Source organism: Protomyctophum parallelum, assembly GCF_964188405.1.
Source record: "Protomyctophum parallelum genome assembly, chromosome: 20".
Classification (NCBI taxonomy): domain Eukaryota; kingdom Metazoa; phylum Chordata; class Actinopteri; order Myctophiformes; family Myctophidae; genus Protomyctophum; species Protomyctophum parallelum.
In genome coordinates, this window is record NC_139718.1 from 10674641 (window position 1) to 10695760 (window position 21120).

Sequence of the window (21120 nt, forward strand, 5' to 3'; positions counted from 1 at the left end):
GCAGTTGTGATCAGAATTCAGGATAGACTAGTCCTCTAACCCAGGGGATTGTGAAGGAGGGACCACCACCCTGACTAAGAATCAACCTGGGGACCACTGTTGTGTTGGGTGGGGACATGGACTATAAGATAAATGCTTTTGTAACACTGGCTATGTATCTCATGTGTATACATCCCACTGTTTCTCAACCAATGGTCCCTTGACTACTAATCATTTCCTAATAACGAATAACAATGACTCAACTAGACAATCCAGTGCTTTCCCCCTCTTGAGATTATAACTCCCTTTTTCTGTTGAATTTCAGTAAATGACTACATGGACGGTCATCATACTGTAGGTCACCAGGTTATTTAGTTCACAGTTTCTCAACAAAGAATAATCATACAATACCTCCATGGACCACCAGTGGTCCACAGACCACCTGTTGAAAACCCCTGCTCTAGCCAGCTAAATGAAGATCAGAGATTATGTATTGAATGTATTGAATTATAGTCTAGTAGGGCTGGGCAATATAGACAAAGTCAAATATGTTGATATTGCGACAATATTGTGTGGATGACTATCTGGTGCGTTCACAAAATATAGTGACAATGAGAAGTAATAGAAGTAACCAGTAATCCAAATTACATGACATCACTTATGATGATCTCCCTAACTCCTCTCCAGCCAAGCAGGCAGTTAAAAGTGGGAGGATCTGTTTGGAGTCAGGCCCCACCCCCCTGTGAGCTCACTCGTCCTCGGACTGTGACAGGGAGAGCCAGGGAAATGCTGGGCTGTCCCAGGCTTTTATCTAAACACTCACACATACAGGCATGAGCACGCACGCACGCTCGCGCACACACACTCACTCACTGGCTTGTCTGTGCCAGAGCCTCAGCCTGCCTGCGCTCTTAAAGCTGTTTTTCTGCTGGGGATCAGCCAGAGTGCTCAGCTCTAACGACACCCAGCTGCTGCTGTGGACAGAGAGGAACGATAGAACAACAGAAAGGAGGGAGTGGATTAGAAAGGGAGGAGAGGAGAATTGAAGACGAGCATCGGACGAGAAAACAAACCCACCGGGGCAGGGTTTTTAACTTCTCCCTGTCTCTCTCCAGTCAGTGGTTCACTGGCTCCCCTCTCTCTCTTACTCTCTCTGGCGTACATTCCTTGGCGTGTGTTTGTTTTATTCTGTCGGTGAAGTTCGGCACTCAGGAGCCTTTTTGGAGAGCAGAGGAAAAAAAGACTTCAGGAGAATAAGAAAGGAGGGAATTAAGAGAAGAGGACAGAGAGAGGTTGGAGTTCACATGACATAATCGGAGTGAATGGGTTACCATGGCGACTCACACAGGGAGCCTGACCCGCGGAGACTGAATGGAAGGAGAGCCTTGGTCGGCAAGTGAACGATAAACTGACAGAGAGAGGAGGAGAGAGGAGTCTACCGAGGAGGAGAGAGAAAAGAACGAAGGAGAGAGAGACGGAGTGGAGGTTGAGAATGGAGGACGGCTTTTCCAGCTACAGCAGCCTGTATGACACCTCCTCACTGCTCCAGTTCTGCAACGGTAACACACACTCTTAACTAATGCTCCTCTTCATCATCCCTCTGCTCAGTGCTCTGTGTTCTGTCTCTGGACCTGACATGTCATGACTGACAGTCATGACTGACTGGCTGAACTTGACACTGTGTGTGTGTGTGTGTGTGTGTGTGTGTGTGTGTGTGTGTGTGTGTGTGTGTGTGTGTGTGTGTGCCGTGCGTGCGTGCATCCATGCGTGTGCATGTGTGTGTGACACATACATGTGATGTTTCAGCCATGGTTTCAGCTGCAGGGGTCTTTAAGTCATGTAGAAGTTCACTCAGTGCAAGGTCCCAGTGTGGCGGTGTTCAATTCAATTCACGACCTCCAATGTTTGTAACAATCTCCTCCTTTGTTCAAAACGTGGCAGCTATGGACCTTAAGCAGGGATTAGTGATATCCACGTAGAAGGGATTTAATCAACGCTTAACTCCTTGTCAGGTCCAAAGACAGTAAAGCAAAATCCCAGACTTGAACGTTGACCCAGTCGGATTTAGAAAGGAAGGGTGTGTTCATGTTTTATTATTTAATCCTGGTGGATATTAACAGATAATATTAGTGGAGCCTTCAAAGGGGAACTAGTGTCCCTTTTGCTAGTATCTAAGCCAGGATAATGTCAACAATCCATGGAGCAGCAGGCAGCAGCCACCACATGACTTTGTAAACATGGATCAGGAAGACCGATGAGGAGTCGGACTATAGTCTTTTTGTCATAAATACTGTTCTGATTATTTGGCTTTCCTACATTGTTGGTAGATTTGAACAAGATATATCTCTGGCTAGAGAGAGAGAGAGAGAGAGAGAGAGAGAGAAACTCTGTTATATGTTGCTTAATGTTCAATTGTATTAAATGTATTGTCTAGAATGGGGAGGTGTATTGAGGCTGTTAATGTTAGTGATGGTGTTGAGTCACTGTCATATAGGATAGGATAGGAAGCAGCATGACTCATCGTTCTGTCAATCTCCATCAATCAAGGATGATTCATCAGAATATATCACCCATTAGGATAAATAACATCCCTTACCTAACGATCAATCAATCACCCTTACTTAAGTTATCATCAATTAATATTTAAAAAGCATGATATATTACCATTGTGCATTGCAGCGTGATCTATTACTAGCAAATATAATTTCTGGACTTCTTGACATGTAAACCAGCTAACGTTTCATAAACCAAATGATCAATTCAAATTGTATCATCTTGGTTTAGCATGAATCTGAACACTGTAGCCTAGCTGAATGATAGCATCACTGTGTAGTACTGTAGTACTCGCATACATACAGTACATACTGTACATACACAGGATAACTTTTTACTGCAGTTGTGATCAGAATTCAGGATGGACTAACCATATGAGGACCAGAGGAACAGGAATTATTAGTCTAGGCTGGGCAATATAGACTAAATCAAATGTGTTGATATCCTAACAATATTGAGTGGATGACTACCAGTATGGTGCTTTCACAAAGCATTGAGATTAGAAGCTACAGTAGAACAATCTGATAAGTTCACAAAATTAGGCCTACATCGCTTTACTGTATTGTAGCTCCAATCATGCCATATCACAATATTACAATTTCCCAGATCCTTGATATTTAGGCTCATATCATGAATGATATCGATATAATATTGATAAAGTATATTTATTGCCCAGCCCAGTCTAAGTGAAGAGGAACAACAATTATTTTCCTTAGTTCTGTCTTTGACTTTCAGCTGTAAATCTTCTTGGTGTGATTTCCCAGTTGGATCTGAGGTGTTTCTGTGTCCAGTAATTGTACACCAGTGGTAAGCTAGCTGAAGGTATCGGTGTATAACGCCACAGTAATTGCCATGTGGGTAATGAGAGAATCAATGACTTTGACTGCAGGTAGGTACCAGCAGTGCACGAATGGAGAAATGTTATTGTTTGGGGGGGGGGGGTTATTGATTGAAATATTTATTAACAGTTTGCAGAATTACAGTACATTTCAAGCACAACTCAATTCAAAGACTGTTAACTGTGAGTGGACGAGAATAAATTAGTTTTAAGTGAAGATTTTAAGACAGCTACGGAACGAGCAGACTTTTTGGGCGGGAACCCCTTTTGGTGTTAGCATTATGCTATGCTTTAGCTATTGAAAAATAGCAGATCTACAAGCTCATAGCGCGCCACTTGGTGGCGCGCTATGAGCTTGTAGGTCTGCTATGTTTGAAAAATCGAAGAACCACTGACATAGAAACATAGCTTTTTCAGAAAACTGTCAGGATGTAGAAGACATTTTTAGAATCTGATCTCAGGTCGGAATGTAGGGTCAAACTGTTCCAGAGGCTGGGACAGGCCACTGCAGAGGCTTGGTCACCTATAGTCTGGACCTGTAACTAGTTTGAGGCACAATCAGGAGCAACTGGTCAGCCGACCTCAGGGCCCTGGCTGAGGGTGTATGACTTTATAAGATCTTAGCTGTTATTATAGACACTGGTTATATGGAATAGAAACTATGACCGCTGTGTGCTTGCTATTGCTATATTCAGTTACACTGGTGAGGTGACTAACCCATTTAGACTTGGAACACCTATACATTTTTATATCTTTAAAGCCACGTGTGTAGTTATTGCCATATATTGTGTATACTGTAGCAACATTCTTTTTTATAATGTCTTTGCTGTCTGGAGGAAACCACCCAACTCTTGAGATTGAGACTCTTGAGATTTAAAAAGCGCTTCAGACAAAACCTCTTAACTCCATTGGACCCTCAATCTGTCCGCTAAAGCAGCTACTGCAAACTCCACCCTCTCCCCCTCTCATTTAAGTAATTTGCAATATATAAAGCCACAATACCAACTTTGATAAGGCAGTATGCATTGTTTAATAAATATAATATATAATATATAATAATATAACAATTCTTGGGGGAAAAAAATCCTGAAAGTTGAACATTTCAGCGCTCTCTCACACACACACACACACACACACACACACACACACACACACACACACACACACACACACACACACACACACACACACACACACACACACACACACACTTACACTTACACTTACACTTACACTTACACTTACACTTACACTTACACTTACACTTACTGCTTACTTACTTAATAATAATAATAATACATTTTATTTATATGGCGCCTTTCAGGTCACTCAAGGTCGCCTAACAAAACAGAAAAGAAATACAATACAATAAAGCAAGTTTAAAATACAGCAAGTTTAAAATACACACAAAAGGCCTGCAGCAGACTTCTACTCAAGGTGGGAGTAGGCTTGTCTGAATAGGTGAGTTTTGAGGTGGGATTTGAAGGTGGGGAGTGAGTCCATGTTTCGAATGTCGGGGGGGAAGGCTGTTCCAGAGGCGAGGGGCAGAGCGGCTGAAAGCTCTACCCCCCATGGTGGACAAACGAGCTGGGGGAACAGTGAGGTTGGTGGAGGAGGCAGACCTGAGTGACCGGGTGGGAGTGTTGATATGGATGAGATCAGACAGTTATGGGGGGGAGAGGTTATGGATGGCATTGAATGTGTTCTGATCTTGTAGTCTATGCGGTATTTGATGGGAAGCCAGTGGAGTTGGTGAAGAACGGGGGTGATGTGGGAGATGGCAGGGGTTTTGGTGATGATGCGGGCTGCAGCGTTCTGGACCAGTTGGATTTTATGGAGGAGTTTGACCGAAGAGAAGGGAGTTACAGTAGGGAAGGGAGTTACAGTAATCGAGGCGGGAGATGACCAGAGAAAGGACTAGGACTTACTCACACACACACACACACACACACACACACACACACACACACACACACACACACACACACACACACACACACACACACACACACACACACACACACACACCACACACATACATACATACATACTGTACACATATCTATATATATATATATATATATATATATATATATGAAATAAAACAAATCAGAAAATTTAGGTCAGGTTTTAGAAGGTGTTTTTAGAATCAGCCTCAGGTCTAAAGGGGTATGGGAAGGGAATTCTGCTTTTACAAAAATAGAATAGACGGGAAAGGAAGAGGAAGACAGGATGACATTGTGACAACAGACTGATTTATGACCCGGGGAGTTCACATTGAGACTGCAGCGATTAATCGATGAATCGTAATCGAATTGATTATTCAATTAGTTGGCAACTCATTTAGTAATCGTAATCAAATCGGCAACTATAATCGCTGGAGTTTCTTTTTGTTGTAGTTAATCATAGGTGTATTTCCACTTAACCATAGTTTTTCCAGTGTTAAATGTAACTAAGCTAAAGTGAGCCATCTCTTCCGTTACACATGCTGATGGCTGCACTTTAGGACCATAGCGACTGCAAAGCTAAATATGACATACTGTAACAATGGTGACGCCCTATGCAGAATCACATAGTATCCAAAATCTAAAGGCTGAGGCCATTTTACCCGGCCTCAACATCTCAAATTAACATTAAAGCCAATATACTATGTCCAAAAAATATATATACGTCTTGATTATTATTTTTAAATTACCTATTTGAGTTTAAAACAGTACCGTTACTTTTTTGTCAAATGTGTAGATATTCTTTGGCTTTATGGCTTTAATTTATTTTGATTGTATTTGTCTTTTATTTGAATTGCAGCCTAATATTCAGCTGACCAAAATTGTATTATTTAGAACATGTCTAAAAGAACCTACAATCTAATTTATAAGAAATTATGGCTAAATAAGTGCTGTATTCCGATTAATCGGTTAAATAATCGGACAATTAATCCATTATGAAAATAGTCGTTAGTTGCAGCCCGACTGAACAACTACAGACTGAGAAAATAAAAACAAAAGGCAAATACTTACACCCATCCAGTTTATCAATTACAATGAACAGTATGCTCTGTCTCATCAGGGGAGACTTAGAAACTGCAAGGACAGATACCCCGAACCTTAAGTCAAAACAACGGGCATACTGTGTATGCCTGGTGGAGGAATGAAGTTCATGGACATGACCTGTCATCATGAACACATGTTCTATTCCTGTTCAGTGAAGAGTGTGCTGACAATGCCAAAGATCCCAGCTGAGACATGCTAGTTGGACCGACCAGAAAAACAGGTGTAACCGAGGCTGTGTGCAAAACTGCATCGGAATATAAACTCTGCATCTTCCTGCTATAGGAAGTCGTTGACCTTTGTTAGCAGGTTTACAAATGACACTACACAGTCCTGTCCAATAAAAAAAAAATATATATAAAATAAAAATAAAAACACTACAGCACACAGCTAGAGTTCTTGGACTGGACATTATGCTGTCATCGCCCATGTGATTAGGTGACAGAAGAAGATGCTGCAATACTGAGATAGCACAATTATTACGTTTTTTTTTTTTAAAGCTACAGAGAGAGAATGTGTGATTTCTCTTTGTACAACTACAACTACTACTACAAAGACTTCAAATCAATATCACGATTATTTCAAACCTTTGCCTCGAATACAATGAATGAATGTTTAGTTTGTTTGTTTATTTATTTATTTTACGTCTTCCTATTTTTGGATGCCGCCATTGTATAACAAAGTATAATACAGGTTTTAGTGGTTAATCCATTTTCCAATCCAAATCCATTCAAATTTGTTCAGGTTGATTCGTTAAGAAAAAAAACAACAACCTGCTTCTCAATTAATTGATTAACCAGATGAGCCAGATTGTTTGTAGTGACTCATAGGAATAGACTATGTGACAACCAGGTATAGTCTGGTGACCACCGGAGAGACGGGTGACAGCCGGAATGTAGACAGCACCCCGGGAGCAGTATGGGTTAGCGCCCCAGCCTTCGATGAGGCCTTTAGGAGGGCCATTCGAGCCGTAAGTGGAGTCTGCAGTACTACCGTTGCCCAGTGGTGGAGCCTGCAGAACCACTGCGGCTCAAGAATCCACCACTCCTGAATGAAGTGTCTGGTGCTGTGAGTCTGGAGCAACGCATCCAGACTCAGGTCCTGGCGGTACTCCTGGTGAGAGCAGGAGTGGACCTGGTGAGACGTAGGAGGGGCCCGGACAGGAGGCAACCCACAGAGCCTAGTCCCTCCACATACCAGAATTGTACCTCTCAGTCCCGGCATAGTAGTTCCGGAGTGGTCCCAACGGATTGTGTGGCCCTGTCTTTCCCTAGTGGTCTGATCGAGGGTAGCTACTCGGACGTAAGTCGGGACTTGATCACCCCGGCTGGGTCACCCGAGTGAGGGGTATGATGTTCGAGAGACCCGAAACCCCGATGACCTTGGGATACATCACTGAGGATACGTCCCAGTTGCATCCAGGCGATGTTATTTTCGTTCAGTTATTGGTTCTAAATATCGGTTTCTTTCTATATATTTTCATAATGTCCAGCACTCATTTTGGCCTTTCTGTGTCATGGCTGAGATCAAGGAGAGGTTCCTGTGATGTTTTGTGGAATCTTTCACCCTGTCATGTTTCCTTTCCTTTCTCTGAGGCAGTCTATGAATTAAGACATGCTGTGGATTTGTCAGGGATTTTCCATTCTCTCTGCTCTCTCTCTGCTCTCTCTCTCTCTCTCTCTCTCTCTCTCTCTCTCTCTCTCTCTCTCTCTCTCTCTCTCTCTCTCTCTCTCAGCTCTCTCAGTATGAAACATACATACACAGATTACATGTGCACTGTTACTCATACATTGTGTGCGTGCGTGCGTGCACCCCCCCCCCCCCCCCCACACACACACACACACCTAATGAAGGCTGGGAGTCACGCTACAAGAGCAGCGCCTCGTTCATTGTTCCAACAGAATGCTTAATTGGGTGAGTGTGTGGTGGAATCTGAATGCACTCTGTGTATGTGTTTTTATAAATATTGGTAGAGTGTGTGTGTGTTCAGTCTGCAGGGCTTGTAGACCAGTCTGACATCATACTGTTCTGCTGCTGCCGCCCAGCTGAACTCAAATCCACTCTGGGCAGAAAGCAATGATGTCATTCGTTCCGGAACACCTCCCTTTCTCTCTCTCTCTCTCTCTCTCTCTCTCTCTCTCTCCCCAGCTGGTTCGTGTGTTGTGGAGCATCCAACCAGACTAATGTTCAGAGTCTAGGTCAGCTAAACTGGAGAAACACACATAGGCTGCATGTTTTGTCCTCAGGAAATAGAAGCTAGTTGAAACTGACTGACAAACTCCACTGCACAATCACACACACACACACACACACACACACACACACACACACACACACACACACACACACACACACACACACACACACACACACACACACACACACACACACACACACACACACACACACACACATTTTCAATTTCTCTACGAGAAATTGCATTTAGATTGTTCTGGATCTGGAGGAGAGGACTTGTTTGGTCCACTTTAGTTTTTGAGTGCCATTTAATGACATTTGTGATTCTTTAATAGAAGTCTCAAGGCTCTGAAATCACATCCACATCTTGTCCTTTTGTCCATTACTTTAGTTTAGTTCAATAAAATGCCAGCATTCAATGTATTCTATGACTTCATCAAGCCATTGTCCCTTCTCTGTTAACCCATTAAAACCTGGGGCAGATTCTACAAATGTCTTCTAAATCAGTTTTCTGAAAAATGTATATATCGGTGTGGTGCTCAAACCTTTTCATGTCAAGGACCCCAAAAATGATATGTATTTGGCCGCAGATCCACATCTACAGTAGCCTTACATAGCCTTTAAGGACTTCTCCTTAAAGGGACATTTCACCGCTGGCAGAAACTGCAGTCACTCAAAGTTAATAGTACTTGTAATAGATAACAGTAGCGCAATTTGAAATTTGCACCATATAGACAGAAAACGTATGACGTCTGTGTGTTTGACTAGGGTTTGACTGGATTGCTGAATTCCATTGAATAACCATAATGCCTTGCTGCACTGCCCCTCCTTGCCTCAGTATGTATAGAAATAAGCTGAGAAATTTGACTAATAATAAGAGAACAATCCCACGGTGGAGTTTCAGCTCAGTGGGGGAAGCTGGCAGACAAGGCCTACAAATCTAATGGCTTGCTTTTATTCATTTAACTGACCTGGATGAGGTTAATGAGTTCTCCTCATTAACTTCAGATATCCTGGGTGATCACCATAGCTTTCCTGGTACAGCACAGAGTGCAGATCATATGAAGTCATTCCCGCAGCTGGCCTGGGTTTGAATCTGACCCGAGGCCCTTTGCTGCATGTTATCCCCTCTCTCTCTCTCTCTCTCTCTCTCTCTCTCTCTCTCTCTCTCTCGCCTCTCTAGTACTCACTGTTTAACAATGCAATGCAGAAAAACCTGACAAGAGTAATAATAATAATAATAATAAAACTTTATTTGTATAGCACCTTTCATGACATGAAATGCAGCTCAAAGTGCTTTACAGAACAATGGAGAATAAAAGAAAAGCAAGGCAACGACATTAAAAAACAAGCTGTAATGCAATACAGTGAGGACATGAATAACAAAAAAAATAAAATAAAAGATCAATTAAAAGCAATGTTGTAGAAGTGGGTCTTGAGCTGAGCTTTAAAAATGTCTACAGAGGCTGCCTGACGAAGGTACAGTGGGAGCTTGTTCCATGCTGACGGCCCGTAGAAGCAAAAAGCTGCTTCCCCGTATTTTTTTGTTGCCATTTTTTTAGGCAAAGCGAGCAGGCCAGCATTGGAAGACCTTAGGGGGCGGTTTGGGACATATTTAGGCAGGCAGTCATGTAGGTAGGAAGGTAAAATAATTTTAAAATCAATCCTAAAAACAACCGGAAGCCAGTGCAGTGATGCCAAAACTGGAGTAATATGTTCTCTCATCTTAGTTCTAGTTAAAACTCTGGCTGCTGCATTTTGGACAAGTTGTAATCTGTCAGTTGTTTTCTTAGGCAGTCCTGAAAAAAGTGCATTGCAGTAATCAAGCCGAGAAAAAAATAAAAATAAAGGCGTGGATTAGCGTTTTTGCATCGTCCAAGGACAAATAGGCTCTGATTCGTGCAATATTTCTAAGGTGAAAAAAGGCAATCTTGGTAACATGATTAATGTGTGAATTAAAATTCAATTCAGAATCAGTAATAACCCCCAGGTTATTTACTGTACTGCTACTTTCTACAGTCAGGTTGCCAAGTCTGCTTATTATTGATTCTTTCTGCTCACTAGAACCGATTATGAGAACTTCTGTCTTATCCTCATTTAGCTTGAGAAAGTTCTCACTCATCCAACATTTGATGCTAGACAGACAGGTCAACAGCGGGTCTAAAGCACAGGGATCATCTGGAGCCACAGAGAGATATAGTTGGGTATCATCAGCATAGAAATGAAAATTGACTCCGTGATTGGTAATGAGTTCGCCCAATGGCAGTATGTACAAGGAGAAAAGCAGAGGGCCAAGAATCGAGCCCTGTGGAATACCAGAACTGATGTCGTGTTTGTCTGAGTCAAACTCGGCTAGATTGACAAAGTAACTTCTGTTTGATAGGTAGGAGGAAAACCAGGACAGGGCCGTACCAGACAGGCCTATCCAGTGCTCCAGACGCTGTATTAAAATTGAATGATCAATCGTGTCAAATGCAGCCGTTAGATCTAGAAGTAAGAGAACGGATACATGTTTCTTGTCAGCAGACACCCTAAGATCATTCATTACTTTTACAAGTGCTGTTTCTGTGCTGTGACCTTTCCTAAAGCCAGATTGGAATTTGTTGTGGACATTATTGTTCTGTAGAAACACATCCAATTGATGGAAGATGCATTTTTCTAAAACCTTGCCCAGAAAGGGTAGATTTGAAATGGGTCGATAGTTACCCAAAACAGCGGGATCAAGATTGTGTTTCTTGAGTAGGGGCCTAACTACAGCAGTCTTCAGTGAGTCTGGGAAGATGCCTGATTGTAGAGAGCTGTTTACAATTTTTAGGATATCTCCAATCACACTGTCTAAGACCTCTTTGAGAAAGGTGGTGGGAATTGTATCCAATGAACAGGAGGATGATGTCATCTGTGATATGGTTTTGCGGAGTTCGTCTTCATCAATTGCGCAGAACGATAATAGGCTCCCCCTGGAGAGATCTACCCTGGGACCATTAGCTGCTGTTTGAAGGTTTGCGCTAGCAGCAGCACCATTCATAATATCAGCTCTAATGTTAAACATTTTGTTGTCAAAAAAGCATGCAAACTCATTACACTTAGCTTTAGAGGCTGGGAATGACTGCTTGTAGGACTGGGGGGGGGGGTTTAAAAGTCGTTCAATGGTAGAGAATAGGACTCTGGCATTTTTCTTGTTCTCATTAATAATGCCAGAGAAATATGCCTGCCTTGCTAGACGCAAGGCTTTGTTATAGGCGACTGTTGACTTTTTAAGAATCTCTGATTAAGAATCTCCTTTAAGAAGGTGGATGGTGAGTTTGTTTTTTCTCCAAGCTCGCTCAGCTCTACGACATTCTTGCTTCAGTGAGCGTGTATGCTCATTCATCCAGGGTGTTACTCTGGTGTTATGTTTCTTTTTTGTTTTCAAATGAGCCACTATATCAAGAGCTGACTCTAGTTTAAGATTAAACTTAAAAATTTGAACCATATCATTCACTGGGGGAGTATCGGGCAGGGGGGGGCCCAGATGACGAGAGAACTCGTCGGCTGCAGAAGAGCTAAAAAAACGCTTTTTGATGGTATATTCAGTGATGTTTTTTTCTAGATCAGAGACAGTCATATTAAAACACAGCAAATAGTGGTCTGATAGCTCAGGTCTTTCAATAGTCCTTTCCACAGTGATGTTCAGCCCTCTAGAAATCACCAGGTCCAGAGTGTGCCCATGTTTATGTGTAGGCCCAACAACATGTTGGATAAACTCAAAGGAGTGCAATAACTCTAAGAAACCCATAGCCACAGCATCTGTAGCATCATCCAGGTGAAGATTAAGATCACCTGAGATAAGAGTTCTGTCATAGTTAGTGGAGCAGATAGATAAAAGTTCTGATATTTCTGTTAGAAATATTGCTTTACTGCATTTTGGCGGGCGATAAATGCTAATCATTGGCATAGAGGATTGACCATGTAGTATAGTGGCCTGGTATTCAAAGGATGTAAAGCTGCCAAGGGTCAGAGCCTTGAATTTTAACGTGTCTGAAAGAATTGCCAGTCCACCTCCTTTCTTAGCTTCGCGAACAGAGTGAATGAAACTGTAGTTTGCGGAACAGGCTGGCGCTAGGAGAACAGCTCCATCCGAGCCAAGCCATGTCTCTGTTAGAAAGATTATATCTAGCTTCTCTTTACAGATTATATCATTTACAGAGGAGGACTTATTTGTTAGTGACCTGATGTTAAACAAGGCAAGGTTAAGCTTGTTATCACATTTTTGGGGGCTGTGATGCCTGTGAGGTACAGTAACCAAACAGCATTCTCTCTGCAGACCACTCCTTGTGTTGGACACTCTATTTGAAATAACAGTAGAAATGTTGTGAACCTCAACCTATGTGCAGTGATTGAAACACCAGGCTTTCTAGAAGCATGGGGTCCATACATTTTTGTTGCTGCGCATAATGGACCCTGTTCATATCAGTTATCAAATGTATTTTCTAGGCTATCTGGAGCTGGGCTTGACATATGGGACTCCGTCAGTTGGTGACATCGTCTGGTAAGGGGGGTCGACTTTATTCCAATGTTTATCAGGTCCACCATGCCCGGGGTGAATGAGAGGAGATGTATTGGTGAGGGAGTTAGAAATTCTTCCACTCGACTGTCATTGAAGGACCTCTCGGCGGCCTCAGAGTAGAGTAGAGATCCCCATCCCCTTTACAGTATCTCTGCAGTACACACACACACACACACACACACACACACACACACACACACAAGTCTCTTTGTAAAGCCCTAGTAATGACAGCACGTGTACAGTATTAGGATTAAAGCCTCGCTCACGTTACCAACCAACCACAGCGCACAAAACGAGGATAGAGGGATAGCTGGAGGGAATGACAGCTGCACAGGATGGACAGGTGGACAGACAGGGGGCCATCGCTCAAAGGCCTGCCATCAGGTGGATGGACAGGGGGCCATCCCTCACAGGTGGATGGACAGGGGGCCATCCCTCACAGGTGGATGGACAGGGGGCCATCCCTCAAAGGCCTGTCGTCAGGTGGATGGACAGGGGGCCATCCCTCACAGGTGGATGGACAGGGGGCCATCCCTCAAAGGCCTGTCGTCAGGTGGATGGACAGGGGGCCATCCCTCACAGGTGGATGGACAGGGGGCCATCCCTCACAGGTGGATGGACAGGGGGCCATCCCTCAAAGGCCTGTCGTCAGGTGGATGGACAGGGGGCCATCCCTCACAGGTGGATGGACAGGGGGCCATCCCTCACAGGTGGATGGACAGGGGGTTATCCCTCACAGGTGGATGGACAGGGGGCCATCCCTCACAGGTGGATGGACAGGGGGTTATCCCTCAAAGGCCTGCCGTCAAAGTGACATTTACAGCTGACCAGGGAGGAGATCCTGATCCTCTTCCTGAATCGATTGAGTTTCACGTGAACGCTGCCTGGGATATACTAGTTGTATTCCCCACCGTCGAGGCTACACCTACACAGTAAAATCTTCAGCGTAGATGTATTGATTTGTGACTCCGAGAGTGTACAAATGGAACCAAATGGACCCTTACTGGTCTATTTGGTTCCATTTCTACACTCTCAGAGTTAAGTGAACACTCGGGAGTTTACTGTGTTATGTTGTGTAGGCTAGGGTCTTGGAAAAAAACCCTCTCCCCTTCTCATGTCCCTCAAATGTCTGTCCCGCCTGTCTCTCTGTCCTGGTATCTCCCGTTCTCCCTGAATAAACCACGCTATCCATCTACGTCCAGTAAAACTCACTCAGAGGCTGACCTGCCCTGGGACATCCATCCCATGTGTCCACTTGGCTAACTGTAGAGAGAGAGAAACAGAGAGAGAGACAGAGAGAGAGAATAAAATGAGTTCAGGATCCCTGCCATCAGTCACCTGTACTGTAACATGCTTCTAGTAAATATCGACCATGTGTGGCAGAGCTCATCCACTACTGCTGATCCAAGTAACGGTTCACATCGATTTCCTATGGACACACACACACACACACACACACACACACACACACACACACAAACACACACACACACAAGCTCTCCGTTTCTCCATGTTTCCTTTCCTTTCTTTCTTTCTCTCTCTCTCCCTCCCTCTTCTTTCCATTCCCAATCTTTTCTTCGTGTAGATTCAAACTCTTCACCCCTTTCATCTACCGCCGTTTCATCTCATCTTGGCACTTCTCTTCTTCTCTGACTCTAACACATACACTCTCTTCGTACACACTCGCCAAGCACACTTATAGAAGTGTCTATTTGTACGTCTCTACATGTTTTGAGGAATTGAACAAGGTGGACCCTCTTGTAAATAAGTGTAATGCTTAATTGGGTCGTCCACTCACATTTAACAGTCTTTGTATTGAGTTTGTGCTTGAAATGTACTGTAATTCTGCAAACTGTTGATACATGTCAACCAACCCTGTCCTACCATTTGATCTTGTCCGGCTGAAAGGCTAAAAGGCAAAGCACTCTTCTATGTTCTATCTCCAAGCAGAGAGATTTTGTGGCCAGCAGGGCTGGGCTGTTTACGTCCTAGTCACACTGAACTCTTCTTATGCCCCCGTGTCTCTCTGAGTTTCACTCTGCGTGTGTGTGTTTTACAAATGATATTTGTAGTAGGGATGTAGCAGCAAACACCTGATACTGTTTTTGTAGACGAGAGCCACGATGACGTTTGTCATCATGTCGTGAATATTCTGGAGGTTGGCTGCTTATTCCATCTATACATGGAACAAGCCTGACATAACTGTATGGATCGGCTCAAAATAATCACGGGTTGAACTCTATTTTTGTCAGTTTATGTACACACGCAGGCTGTTGGTACAGGGACTCAGATTGCAGGCCTCTCTAAGAGGAAAGCCACTAGCAAGCTGCTCTGTTTCTGATGTAATTAGAATAAGTAATACAACATTAAGAACCATGCTGTGTGTAGATGCATGAGCTATATGGGAACCAACCGGCTGGCTGAACCTTGTTGCCAGTTGAAAACAATGCCACTTACGTAACACAATAAGTCTAAGGTGCACATTGTGCCATAGTCCCTGCACACTGGGTGTGCTGTGCTGCACTGGGCATGAATGAATCCATGCTGTGCTTTTAATAGACCTTAATACATCTTTGCTGGTACCTCCACAGACACATAATGATGTTATGAATGCTAATCTGCATAGCATAGCTTAGCATAGCTTAGCATAGCTAAACAGCCACTGAATAACTAAACTGAGCATGTAACATGCAACAGAACAGAATTCAACAGATAACAGCTATAGGCAGGGCTACACACAGGGCTACACATAGAATTTTGTTCAAAGCGATTTATTAACCACTTAAACCCTCAATAGTCTACACTTTAAACAGTAAACAAATACTTAGTTGACCATTTCGGTTCTGTACTTGGTATGCACCCCCATAAAAATCTCTCCGCCAAAAATGTTTTTTATCTTCAAGCTCTTACTAAGAATTGCTATCTAAGTTTCTAAGTATCTATCTATCTATCTATCTATCTATCTATCTATCTATCTATCTATCTATCTATCTATCTATCTATCTATCTAGTATCTATCTATCTATCTATCTATCTATCTATCTATCTATCTATCTATCTATCTATCTATCTATCTATCTATAGCCTACAGATATATACCTATATAGTTACACTATATATACAGTACAATGCATTGCATTTTACTGCATGTGCATCTAACTAGCTCCCTGCAATAAATCGTGACAAGGGAGGCATTCAGCTTGTGTGTGTGTGTGTGTGTGTGTCTGTGTCTACTGGCTATGTCATGACTATGAAGCCTTCAGGCTGTGTGTGCATGTGCGCAAACTGTGCGTGCATGGGAAAACTGTGCATGCATGCGTGCACAGACACGCGCGTGTCAAAATACAGTGGGAACTGTGAAGGTCGGAAGAAGGAACATTGCAGGCCAGAGGAACTCGGCTGTGTAGTCCTGGAACATGATTTCACGTCTAGATACGGAACAGTGAGCTCCATTAAAGAACCATCTACATGATCCAGGCTGCACAGTACATACATAACACATGGAACAGAGCCCTGCATTCTATCTGCAATGCCAGTAAAGTACAATTTTGAGGTATTTGTACTTTACTTGAGTATTTTCAATTTCCAAAAAACATTTCCAAAACATGCATTACCCACTTCAGCCGATATATACATTTCGGGCCATTTCAAAATAGCAGATCTACCACCTCACAATGTGTCGCGATGTGAAACATTGTGAGCTTGTAGATCTGCTATTTTCAGGAGATGTTTAAACATTTGAAAACTTGAAATGGGCCATTCTTCACAATGAGTACATTCTACTTTTGGCACTTTAAAAAAAAGAAATTTTTCATGAATTCCGGACTTTTGCTTGTAACAGAGGAGTTCTACATTGCCGTATTTGATACTTTTACTTAATTAAATCATGCGAGTACTTTTTCCATCACTGTGTATCTGTGGGATGATGATAAATCACAGCAGTCAGCAGAAACCCATGGAGGGCATTGGAGGCTACAGCTGTTGTTCTGCTGTTCTTGACTGATTATTCAAGGTGTTACGTCAGCCTTCATGCTACAGTATAATATGAGCAGACATAGAAGCCATGGAGAGACCTCGATGAAAATATGTGAAGTTACCTAACCACTTGAACTCTACATTCGTTGTCTGCCACAGGGCTCTAGACTTGGCCTACTTGGTCCCCTCAAGCTCACAACGCATCACATTTGTGAGCTTTTTGTGCTATATCTCTGCCGAATGCTCACCTATTGCTATTATTACATGCATCAGAATAGGTCCGTTAATGTTCATGTGGTTAAAACTTTACTAGATTATTTAAAATGGAATATTCACAGTTTTGTATGTAGATTATTCCCACTATAGCACATCAGTGCACTGTATCCACGTGTCAGATATACACAGACGTATACACAGACATTCATGTGTTGGGCGGGAACCCCTTTTGGTGTTATGTTAAAAAATAGCAGATCTACAAGCTCATAGCACGCCACCGAGTGGCGCCCTACAAGCTTGTAGGTCTGCTATTTTTGAAAAATCGAAGAACGACATAGAAACCTAGCTTTTTCAGAAAACTGTCAGGATGTAGAAGACATGTTTTGAATCTGATCTCAGCCTCGGCCTGATTATCTGAATAATAAGTATAATTTCCATATTATAGTCTCTGTTGATCACAAAGCACCAGTTAAGCCCATCTTCATCGGTGTCCCATGCAGTCTGGCCAGTTGTAATGTGAACAGATACAGTATAATTATAATTAACCTCCTTGTGCCCATAGGAGTCCTCCCACCGCTGTAATTGGTCTGTTACTGTACATCTGCTGCTATTGGAAGAACCAACAGGAAAGCTGTGTGTGTGTGTGTGTGTGTGTGTGTGTGTGTGTGTGTGTGTGTGTGTGTGTGTGTGTGTGTGTGTGTGTGTGTGTGTGAGTGTGTGAGTGTGTGAGTGTGTGAGTGTGTGAGTGTGTGAGTGTGTGAGTGTGTGTGTGTGTGTGTGTGTGTGTGTGTGTGTGTGTGTATTCCCATTAGAGACATATGAAGCAGCAAAGCACAGGTGTTGGTATGGGAGGAAAGGAAATGGACAATTTTGGACATGGTTCATTTACTTTGTACTATGAGTTTGAAGTGGTTTGGACAGGTAGAGTACCTTCAGTGATGTCACTGGGGTATAATCCCAAGAACGTGACAACTACATCCCTCACTCCCTGGTTTTTAGCCACTATAGTATAGTATAGTATAGTATAGTGACTATACCCTCGGTGGCTGTGACATTGGCCTTGTTCACTGTGTTTATGGCAAGATACCAATGTTCAAAACAATGGGTTGTGCATGTCGCTGGTACCGGACACAAGAGTTCAAAAGGATAAAGGTCTGTGATGGAAATATATTTATAATTAACCTAATTAATGATAAGAAAGGACTGTATAACAACTTCGATAGCAGAGCTGAATGTAGAAATACTTCAGATTAATTAAAATAATCAGATTACAATTGCTGCTCAATCATAAAACCCCGGCAGGGAGCAAAAATGGTTATAAACCTTTTAAACCAAGTAAATATTAAACTTTATCTTTAATGGTATAATGTTAATCTAATAAAACTATATTAATAAGCCTTTCAAGGATAAATACTTTAGAGGAAAAACTACAATACTAAAAATGAGAGAATAGGTATTTCAGAGTATACCAGAGTACCTGAGAAGTATTGACACAAGCCGACGAGCCCAAAGCTTATGGTTTTTCAGATGATATATTCCAATTATATGGGGAGAAAAATCATGGTACATCCATCACAGTGTTCAAAGATCTCCCACGGACCAAATGTCCGTGAACATATTATATACTGTATGTAATCCAAACAATCTCTGACACTAATGCATTTGAGTTCAGAGGTTAACAAAAAGTGAATAATGGCGACACCTATCGCTGGGAGGTTTACACTTACACCCGGGAATTCCAGGAAGTCTGACTGATGGGAAATGTAGTTCTTTAAGTGTAGGTGTTGTTTATAACTGTGTTCCGGGACGACTAGTTAACGTTAGTTGGAGACTACTCACACTAGCTGTCTACCTCGGCACTGCACCGAGGTCGAATAATAATAATGTTTTCCACCGAGAGGCAGATAAACGGGAAACAAAACAATTCTTTATCTACACGCTGGCTGGGGCAGAAGTGAGATGTAACTCAGTGGGACAGCGTGACCTGAGGCACATGAAAAATACATGGACATGGGGCATAGGATTAATAATTAAACAGCATCCTACAAACAATTAAAGTCTTAATAATTACAAATTATCCATCGGTCTGCACTGCAATATTGCTCCCAAGTGTTTACTTAAAATACAGAAAACATTTACATGCTGGTACAGACTTTTGTTCTCTTGGAAATATCAATGTTTACCTCAGCAAATATGAATTGAGTCGATATAATGGTGGTCATGGACCGAATGCGCATCACCCATCCCTATGCCAATATTGGCACCGTGCCTAAGGTTGCCTACCAGTGGTCTATAGAAACAATGGCTGTCATTGCGGGAAAAGAACCAAGATTTGTGCTTTATTGTTAATAGTTCTTTCAAGGTCTATTGTTGTGCATCTCCCTCCAGGCCAGATGGCTGACATATGATGTGAACTGTGTACAGCGTTGGTGACACAATCGCCTCTTCACAGTGTGTCTTCCTGTCTTCTATTCAGTGGTTCGGACCGTTTTCACACCATGCAAATCTGGTTTCAAATGACCGTACTGTCTCTGGGTGGAACGGAACAAACACTCGACGCATGCCACGCATGCACGCACTCACGCACGCATGCACGCACGCACGCACGCACGCACGCACGCACGCACGCACGCACGCACGCACGCACGCACGCACGCACACACACACACACACACACACACACACACACACACACACACGCACAGATACAGACACACATAGATACAGACACACACTGGGTGGAACAAATGGCCCGCCTCCCCTCATTCCTTCCTGGTAATTTGTTATTGGGGGACAAAGCCCTGTTTTATGTGGAGAAAAGGTTGAGGCTGAAAAAGAGTTTTGTGTTGGATGCTGGGATCGCTGCCAGCCTGACTGCATGGGTGCTGCTACAGCCCACCACTTCTCCCTTTAATGTCACAGGAAAATTATTCAGTTTCTTTGTTTCATGATTTGCTATATATTTTCAGTATTCTGTTATTGAAAATATATAGCCAGTTTGTTTGCGTAATTTCCTTGTTAAATCTAAATCCGCCACGCTCGGATGTCTTTATGGTCGATCAATAGCCGGCGCCTACAATTTATGAGACACAATTTATGTGAGAGTCACATAAATTCACCCAGTGTTGAACTAAATGTTGTTGCCATCACAACTACTGTGGGCTAGTAGTTACCCTGATGAGTCAGCAGAAAGTGTCATTTATCATTCGGATAAGGCTTGTTTAGGTCTGTAAGGTTAAAGTGGTTAAACCGATTTGAATGCTACAGTTAAATATACCACTGATGTACAGTGCGATGGTAGGCCTACAGTATGAAAGTGTTACGTTTAACCCAATAATAATGGAAAACGTGTGGTAGGATTTAGAACATTATAGTTTTAGAACAGTGCTTCTCAAATGTAGCAGATGTACAAGCTCACTGTGATCTTGTACATCTGCTATTTAAAAAAATAATAATAATAATTTAATCTTGAAAGTGAATTTCACAACTCTGCTCTTCTGTGGGTCCCTGGCACAAAATGTTTTTAGATGTGGGGGTCCGCTGTCAAAGACATAATTTTGGGGTCATTGGCATTTGGCACGTAAACATTGGTTTGAAGGCATTTGTAGAATTGGCCTCAGGTCTTGATCGATGAAGCCCTACTGTATATACTGTACCCAGGGTAGTGTTGTAGTCGAGTCCACCTAAAACGAGTCCAAGTGAAGACCAAGTCCAAGTGGGGGGCAAGACCAACGAGAGCTCTTGCCAAGTTGCCAGATTTCCTTGATTAT

At 42.7% G+C, this 21120-nt stretch overlaps 1 protein-coding gene across 11 annotated transcripts in view; it reads left to right on the forward strand.

Moving 5' to 3' along the window:
• eml1 (EMAP like 1) overlaps positions 1-21120 on the forward strand; it is an 83307-nt gene that overhangs the window by 18478 nt on the left and 43709 nt on the right. For 3 of the 11 annotated variants that reach the window (XM_083792626.1, XM_083792627.1, XM_083792623.1), the window contains exon 1: positions 851-1538. The exons of 5 other annotated variants lie outside the window; for them this stretch is intronic. In XM_083792626.1, coding sequence (XP_083648752.1) covers positions 1472-1538 — 67 coding nt within the window. In that variant the 5' untranslated portion in view covers positions 851-1471. Of the gene's footprint in view, positions 1-850; positions 1539-21120 lie in introns of those variants that run through there. 3 more of the 11 variants (XM_083792630.1, XM_083792631.1, XM_083792621.1) reach the window with 2 other exon arrangements.